The sequence below is a fragment of the Panthera onca genome, chromosome A2 (assembly GCF_046562875.1).
Source record: "Panthera onca isolate mPanOnc1 chromosome A2, mPanOnc1 haplotype 2, whole genome shotgun sequence".
NCBI classification, from domain to species: Eukaryota; Metazoa; Chordata; class Mammalia; order Carnivora; family Felidae; genus Panthera; species Panthera onca.
Genome location: NC_138340.1, coordinates 8,833,860 through 8,842,678, shown reverse-complemented (window position 1 = coordinate 8,842,678; position 8,819 = coordinate 8,833,860). Strand labels below are relative to the sequence as shown.

Sequence of the window (8,819 nt, the reverse complement as noted above, 5' to 3'; positions counted from 1 at the left end):
TAAATTGTGTCCATTCAATGAAATCTCCACGAAAACCCTTGCAGACCCAATTCGGGGGGTGTCCAGGTGGGTGAACACCTACATCCAGGTGCAGGAAGGTTGGCGTGTCCAGAGAGGAGGGGGCAGCTCTGCAAGATCCCCTCCCCCCCCCCCCCCTACTCCCCTTAGGCGTATGACTAAGACCTGACTTGGCATCACTACCTCTTGTCTGTGTCATGTAAGTTACCGTACATGATGGCACATGGAGGGGATCCAAATGTGTGGGCGGCCGAGCAGAAGTGTCACAGCCAGCGTCCGAAGTAGGGGCAGTGTGTGGGACGGAACTCTTCACCTATGGAGTCTGATGTGGACTCTGGGTGTTAGTGTTGTAAGTGAATTGAACTGTTAGACACCCGTTTGGTGACATAGAATTGGAGAAGTGGTGTTGGGACAGACATCACATATTTGGTGTCATGAGGGGGAAAAAAAAAAAACCTCGTCATCCTCAGAAGAAGCACTCCACCTTCTGGAGGTGATAAGGCTAGAAGGGACTTAAGTTGGCTGTTTCCCTCCTCTTGGGTCGAATAGGCCTTGGGACAGTCCCGGCCACTTATACTCTTGTGAAATAGATTGTCTTGAGGATGAGCCTTGTTGAGAAGCATAGAATATTATGGACCTTTTTCCCTTTTTTCTTTTTTTTTTTTTTCAAAGTAGGCTTTACACCCACTTGGGACTTAAACTCCCACCCTGAGATCAAGACCTTAGCTGAGATCAAGAGTCAGACAGTTAACTGACTGAGCCACCCAGGTGCCCCTGGACATATCTTTAAATGACTACTTTTTATCTCTGTAATTCGAGAGAGAGGAAAACACAGAATCCAAAGCAGGCTCCAGACTCCGGGCTCTGAGCTGTCAGCACAGAGCCCGACATGGGGCTCGAACTCACAAACCAGGAGAGCATGACCTGAGCTGAAGTCAGGTGCTTAACTGACTGAGCCACACAGGCGCCACTCTAAGGCTTCCTAAGCAGTCTCCGGCTTCCTAATGTTCATTCTCTTCTGCACACTAGCTAATAGGACTTTTTATGAACGTGCTCTGCAGTTCCATGGTGGAAAGAATACTTACGACTGACCAGTTCATTACTGGTCGTGAGGCACCTCATTACTCCCTGAGAAATGTTCCTCATTTGCTGTCACTCTACTGAATCCATCCATTCTAGCATTAGAATTGCTGGGTGGGAAGTTTTCGCTGTTCCCTAGACATGGACATCATTGAATTACTGATCTCTTTCACGGACCAGCATTTAGGGGAATTAATCCGTTGAGGGATTCCTGTGCTTGGATAGACTGTTGTCCTGCCTTCCCAACAGAGGAACTCGGAAATGAGAGAAGTTGGGAGGAAAGCCTCTCAAATGGCTGGTTGGGTATCCGTTGCACCAGGAATCAGAAAAAGGGGCTTTGATGAGATTTTTGGACTCTGTTTCATATCCCGTACACATACATCTTCAGTACCGGTGTGGAATTCAGCGAAGTCCCTTGCAAACTCCAGGCCTTAACATGTTCCTCAAGGTCACAAGGCCCTGGTTAGTTATGATGCTGTCAGAAAATCTCTTCTGGTCTGTGTGCCTTTGTGTCCTAAAAACTTAATGGGAGGCAACTCTGAGACTCGTTAGTATATGGATTTTGGGGATGTCTAAGTTGTCATGTCTTTTCCTCCTGTCTGAGTTGAGTCCTCCGAATATCATCCTGGTCCGTGAAATGAGACAGAGCACGGAAGGCAAAACTGATTTCCGTGATAAATATTATACAAATGAGAATTGTACTCTTCTATGAGAGTATTGGTGTTCATCTAGCTGGATATGACTGCAATGGCCTGCAGGACGTTAGGACATTATGGCCAGCTGGATCTTAACGATAGTTTGGATCCTCCTGGCTCCTCATGTTTGGGGATGGGAATAGGAGAAAAAGCTTCCATTTTTTTTTTTCCCTGTTTTTGTTCATAAAACATCATGCACTTATGACCCCAGGCTTCATGGAGTAGTGCCTGATGTGGTTATTTAAGGAGATGAAAGTTTTTCTCACAAAGAATTGATGGTCTTAAGATGGAAATATTTCTTCCGTTTCTGTAGCGTTTCTCCAAGGTGTTCTGTTCCCTGACAGTAGAGAGCAATGAAGGTTTGAAGTGATCACCGTAAAAACGTGGCAGTAAATTCCGTGTGTTCGTGACGCTGTTAAATTCACGAGGACGTGAGTGTGGCCCGAGAGGAGGAGTCTGAGAACCGAGTCGTAAAATAAATGTTGAGAAGTTAGGGTCGTATGTGAATTTCTTACGAATTGAGTATAGATCGCCAGTTCTGCCCGTCTCACCCATCCCCCTGTACACATGTATGGGATGTTTTAGGACTCAGTGGCCTTGGAGGATGTGGCTGTGAACTTCACCCTGGAGGAGTGGGCTCTTCTGAATCCTTCCCAGAAGAAACTCTACAGAGATGTGATGCAGGAAACCTTCAGGAACCTGGCCTCAGTAGGTAGGGATGACGATATTCTTATTTGCTTGGTCACTATTCTTATTCACTTAATCAACTAGGGAGCCAGTGTTGCTTGTTTATCGGTGCTGTTTCGAGAGGTTACGTGCGGAAAGCAAATCCGTTGGTAAATGAAGCAGCCGTGGTGACGGTTCATCAGGGATGTAGCAGCTAAAATAATTTTAGTATTTTTTTATAATTGATTTTTCCTGGTCTGCGTTGTAGGAGACAAATGGGAGGATCGTAACAGTAAAAGTCTGTATGAACATGAGACAAATCGAAGGTGAGTCCCACTCATATAAGAGCAGGGTCCCTGGGGGTGCCTGGCCAACTCAGTTAGTAGAGAGCATGGAACTCGTTTATGTTATTTTTAAAAAAAACTGTTTAATGTTTATTTTTGAGAGAGAGAGAGAGGGAGGTGCAGGGAGGGGCAGAGAAAAAGAGGGAGACACAGAGTCCGAAGCAAGCTGCAGGCTCATGAACCGGGAGACCTTGACCTGAGCCGAAGTCAGACGCCCAACTGACTGAGCCACCCAGGTGCCCACCCCCCCCACCTTTTTAATGTTTACTTAAAAGTAAATAAATAAATAAAAATAAAAAAAGAGTGTCCCATGAGAGCATCTTTGTCACGAAATTAAAACAAACAAGCAAATAAAACAAATCAGACCAGTTTTCAAGTCTGTTCATTTTTCGGATATTTTCATCAGGAATTTTTGCTGTCATGTGACCTAGATGTTCGACGCGTGAAAAATAGTACACGTGGAAAAATGTCTTCAGAAACCCCGTTGATGACCATCTCTCTTGATAAGAGCTGCGATCGAGTCCTCTCGCAGAATGCCTAGCACACGTTCACTTCCAGACCACCAGCACGAAACCCACACACGGTGTTTTTGGGAAAATGGCGGAAAAAAAAAAAATCTCATTGCAATAATGCAGTGAGTACGCAATTCCTAATAAGCCGTTAATAACCTGCTTCTCCCTTCTCCGGCAGGCGCGTGGTGGAGGGTCCCTGTCAAAGTAAGGAAGGTAGTCAGCGCGGAGACCCCCGCCGCCAGAATCCAAGTCCGAAGCCGATAAAGAAGATTTCTACTGGAACCAAACTCCGTAAATGCAGTTTCTGTGGACAGGTGTTCAGGCATCATTCATCCTTCAGCAGGCACATGCTCTCCCACACCGGCCACAAACTGTACGAGTACCAGGAACACGAAGAGAAGCCTTATAAGTGTAAGGAGTGTGGGAAGGCCTTCAAACATCGCCAGTCCATCCGCATACACGTCAGGACTCACACGGGCGAGAAACCTTACAAGTGCCAGCACTGTGGGAAAGCCTTCAAGCACTGCCAGTCCATTCGCAAGCACGAAAGGATCCACACGGGAGAAAAGCCCTACGCGTGCAAACAGTGCGGAGAAACATTCCGGTATCGCCACAACTTCCAGAAACACGAGCGGACGCACACCGGAGAGCAGCCGTACAGGTGTAAGCACTGTGGGAAAGCCCTCAGTTGTCTCAGCTACTGCCGGATTCACGAGCGAACTCACACCGGCGAGAAGCCGTACGAGTGTAAGCAATGTGGGAAAGCCTTCAGTTACGCCAGTTACATCCGAATACACGAGAGAACTCACACTGGAGAGAAGCCCTATGAGTGCAAGAAGTGCGGGAAAGCCTTCAGTTGCCCAAATTACTTTCGAAAACATGAGAAAACGCACACCGGGGAGAAACCCTACGAGTGTAAGCAGTGCGGTAAAGGCTTCAGCTGCCCTAGATCCTTCCGCAGTCACGAAAAGAGACACCGGGGCGAGAAGCCGTACGAATGTAAGGTATGCGGTAAAACCTACAGCTGTCCCGTATACTTTCGAAACCATGAAAGGAGACACAGCGGGGAGAAGTCCTATGAATGCAAGATCTGTGGGAAGTCCTTCAGTTGTCCCAAGTATTTCCGAAAGCACGAGAGAAGTCACACGGGCGAGGAGCCCTGTGAATGTAACGACTGTGAGAACCCCGTGAGTCCTCTCGCGATATTTCAAAGACACGTGATGAAGGCCGCCGGAGATGGACCTTACAAGTGTAAGGAGTGCGGGAAGGTCTTCGACTGCCCCAAGTACTTTCGATGTCACGAAAAGATCCACAGCGGAGAAAAGCCATACGGATGTAAGGAATGTGGCAAAGCCTTCAGTTCCTCCATGTCCCTTCAAAACCACGAAAGAAGTCATAGTAGGAAAAAACCTCACGAATGTAAGGAATGTGGCAAAGCCTTCAGTTTTCCCTGTTCCCTCCAGAAACACGAAAGAAGTCACACCGGGGAGAAACCCTACGAATGTAAACAGTGTGGGAAAGCCTTCACTTACCTCAGTTCTATGCAAAAACACGAAAGGACCCACAGCGGAGAGAAGCCGTATGAATGTAAGCAGTGTGGGAAAGCCTTCATTTATCTCAGTTCTATGCAAAAGCACGAAAGGACCCATAGCGGAGAGAAGCCGTATGAATGTAAGCAGTGTGGGAAAGCCTTCATTACTCTCTCAAACGTTCAAAGGCACATGATAAAGCACACTGGAGACGGGCCTTGTAAATGTAAGGAATGTGGGAAGGCCTTCGACTGTCCTAGTTCGTTGCGAACACACGAACGGACTCACACTGGGGAGAAACCCTATCAGTGTAAACATTGTGGTAAAGCCTTTACTCGTTCCAGTTCCCTACGAAACCACGAGAGAACTCATAGCGGAGCGTAGCCGTATGAATGTAAGGAATGTGGGAAAAGCCTTCCGTTCCAGTTCTTTCTGAATACACGAGATCACTCACACGGGCGAGAAACGCTATGTGCACAAACAATACGGTCCAGTCCTACTCGCTGTTACCTTCACATACACGGAATTCCTACTAGAGAGAAACCGAATGGAAAGGAAAGTGGCGAAAGCCTTCCTTTATCACAGTCTTTCGAGGACGCATGGGTGCACGCGGGGGAGAAACCGTATGAATGTAAGGGACGGGGGAAGGCCATCCGTGCGTTTCCGTGAGAAGCCACAGAAGAACCCACACTGCAGAGGGTAGTCTTGAACGTAAACATTGTAGGAAAATTCACTTGCCCCACCTTCTTACAAAACCACAAGAGAATGTATGATGGATAGATACTTTATAAAGGAACACCTTCTGATTTTCACAAATGTTTTCAAAGTCCTTTGAAAACTGCACTGGAAGGAAATCCTATTTTTGTAAGTAATATGGGTAAGCCTGGTGCAAATTAATGAGTGTATGACGCTCCCCCAAATTCACAACACGAAAGAAACGTTATTAACAGTATACATAATATTGTCTTCATCAGCGGCTTTTTTTTCTCCAGTTTTATTGGGAAAAATTAACATATTACTGCATAAGTTTAAGGCATGTAGCCTGATGGTGTGATTCACATATTTTGTGGAGAAGGTACAATGGCTCGTTTTTGTTTTGTTTAACGTTTATTTATTTTTGAGAGAGAGAGACAGAGAGAGAGAGAGGGAGCTACAGAATCCGAAGCAGGCTCCAGGCTCCGAGCTGTCCGCACAGAGCCTGATGCGGGGCTCGAACTCACAAACCGTGAGATCATGACCTGAGCCAAAGTCGGACGCCCAACCAACTGAGCCACCCAGGGGGCCCCCCCTTTTGTTTTTTATTTTTAAATTTATTTATTTTGCGTGAGAGTGGGTGAGGGGAAGGGAGAGAGAGAAGATCTCAAGCAAGCTCTGCACTGACAGTGGGCTCGAACTCACAAACCATGAGACCGTGACCTGAGCCGAAGTCAGATGCTTAACCGACTGAGCCACCCAGGCGCCCCTACAGTGGCTCATTCTTAAAGTAATTCTCTGTAGTTTGGATTTCTACTTTAGTTTTGCAAGTAAACATTGAGGTGGGAAAATATTGCAGGTACTCACGAAGCAGCAGATTCTGAGTTTAACAGGTAAAATTTTCCACTTGGTAAAAGGCTAGTGTTTCTATTTGGACGACTTTTATCCGCGGACGAACTGAAGTCTGTTTCCAACACGCAAGTAGGTTTAATTTTTACATAATTTTTTCATTTTTCTGTAAGGATAGGGCTATTGAGTAATGACGTGTCATCGTTAAAAATAAACTGCCAATGCTTCAGCAAGAATGAGTTTTGCAGCAATAGAGAAGTGCAGTTCCGGACAAGGAAGCCATGCACGGCCATGGCCATGGCCATCGGCAACCGGAAGACAAAGGAGAGGAGTGCTCCTCCTACAGAAGAAAGCGGGGGACTTGGGAGGGGCTGTTATGAACACAAGTTTGATCAGAGCACACTGGGGCTTCAAAATACAGCGGCTTTTCATTGGCCGAGTCGTGACTGTGTCATTGGCTGGCCTGTTGTGGGGTGAGGGGGAACTCTTTCTTCTCCTGCAGAGATAATAAGTAGTCGCCAAAGTGGTAGTTCAGGGTACGTCCTGTCCTGTTGAGCGGGCACCTGAGGAGCCATAGGGCTGGGAACTTCTGCTGAGCTCCTGACTCCATTTTCAACAGGTTTCCTTTTGTCAACTTTTACATTTCTTCCTTTGGTCGAGATCTTTCTTTGAACGCGTTGCTGCTGAAGAGTCAGGCTTTCCACGTTGAGTGGTTTTCTCTTTCAGGGCCTCCATTAGAAAGAAAGCGCAGAGCCGTTGGACCCCCCGTTAGCCACAGCTGAGTAACTAATCTGGGTTAGAGGGAGAACTCCTAGGCATTTCCCAACCAAGGTCTGTGTCTTCTCAAGGTCAGAGGTGTTGGAGATCATCTCGGGAGTGTTGAGGCAGCATCACCTTATTGGGTACATTTTTTTTTTTTAATTTTTCTTAATGTTTATTTTTGAAGGAGAGACAGAGAGAGCGTGAGTGGGGGAGGGGCAGAGAGAGGGGGAGACACAGAATCTGAAGCAGGCTCCGGGCTCCGAGCTGTCGGCACAGACCCTGACGCGGGGCTCGAACTCACAAACTGCGAGATCGTGACCTGAGCCAAAGTCGGTCGCTCAACCGACCGAGCCACCCAGGCGCCCCTCAAAGGCTTTTTAAAGAGTGTTCTTTCAAAAGAGCTGTTGGTGACCAAATGGATTACATCCTGTAAGGTCGCTAATTCAGAGATGGTGAATTTGGAGGAGAATCCAGTTACCCTTTCCGATGAAAGAAAGACTTGTGAATTTCGAATCTTCTTCTTCTTTTTTTTTTTTTTAATTCTTTTAATGTTTATTTTTGAGAGAGAAAGCGCAAGCAGGGGAAGGGCAGAGAGGGAGACAGAGGATCCAAAGCGGGCTCCGTGCTGACAGCAGCATGCCCGACATGGGGCTCGAACTCGGGAACTGTGAGGCCATGACCTGAGCTGAAGCCAGACGCTCAACTGACTGAGCCACCCAGGCGCCCCTGAATTTTGAACCTTCTAACGCTTCACAAAAAGGGATTGAAAAATTAATTTCTCACAGGGTCACGGTCAGGCTATTTCTGAAAGGTCATAATCAAAAGAAGCGATCGCCCCCTTTGTGCAAGGGTTTGGGAAATGCAGGCAAGGGCTTTGTGTTTCCACAAGAGGGGGAGAAGAAGCAACAATGAGAAAAAGGTGTGTTGGCCTAGTCTGGATCTCTTGGGAAAGCCTGTGTGGTCAGATGTCGGCCCCTTCATTCTGGGAAATCCTTACCTTCCGTTCGCCACGGAGCGAGCAGGTCCAGTCAGGGTGTGGTGCTTTCTCGACAGGTATCCTGCAAATCTGAGAGTCTGTTCCTGAAGTTGGGCAACCCAAGGGTTGGTTAGCAGTTCCTGAAAAGGACCTTTCCAACGAGGTTGAAGAGTCTGGAGTTAATCTTCTCCGACACACGGAACCTCCGCGTTGCAAGGTTTAATGCTTAAGGTTGTCATCTCTCAGAAGTGCGGCGTAAAAAGATTGTACTTACCAAGGCGTGGTTATTTTTTAATAAAAGCGATTAGGCCTTCTCACCATGGAAGTATATCTCTTTTCATCAGCTGTGGGCCCGAGGAGGCAGGGGCCAAGTGCATTGGACGTCCTGTGACCGATTCAAAGGGTGAGAGTCCGTGAGTTCCAGAGAGAGTGGATCTGACTTGCGGCAGGACTGTCAGCCTGTCAACTGTTGTTGGCAGTGTTTTCAGCCCTGGTATTTGGAAGGGTGTCTGCAGATCTGCCTATTGAGCCTTAATAGTGTCCTTAGCGTGTTCCACTAACCCTCCAGATGGCGGATGGTAAACGTCGCGACAGTTGTCGCTTGTGGGAGCACCCGACCGTTAAAATTGGTTCCCTGATTGCTGTGAAGTTCAAGAGGGCTTCCTCGGGTAGGATCATCTGTCACAGAATTTCAG

General features: G+C 47.3%; 1 protein-coding gene across 1 annotated transcript in view; it reads left to right on the top strand.

Moving 5' to 3' along the window:
* The window catches only part of LOC132678238 (uncharacterized), an 8,573-nt gene extending 131 nt beyond the window's left edge, over positions 1-8,442 (top strand). Inside the window, 3 exon segments of the mRNA XM_060630320.3 lie at positions 1-2,505; positions 2,728-2,785; positions 3,494-8,442. The exon segment at positions 1-2,505 is cut by the window's left edge and continues 131 nt beyond it. Coding sequence (XP_060486303.3) covers positions 2,361-2,505; positions 2,728-2,785; positions 3,494-5,228 — 1,938 coding nt within the window. The 5' untranslated portion in view covers positions 1-2,360 and the 3' untranslated portion in view covers positions 5,229-8,442.
* Positions 8,443-8,819: the final 377 nt, after the last annotated feature.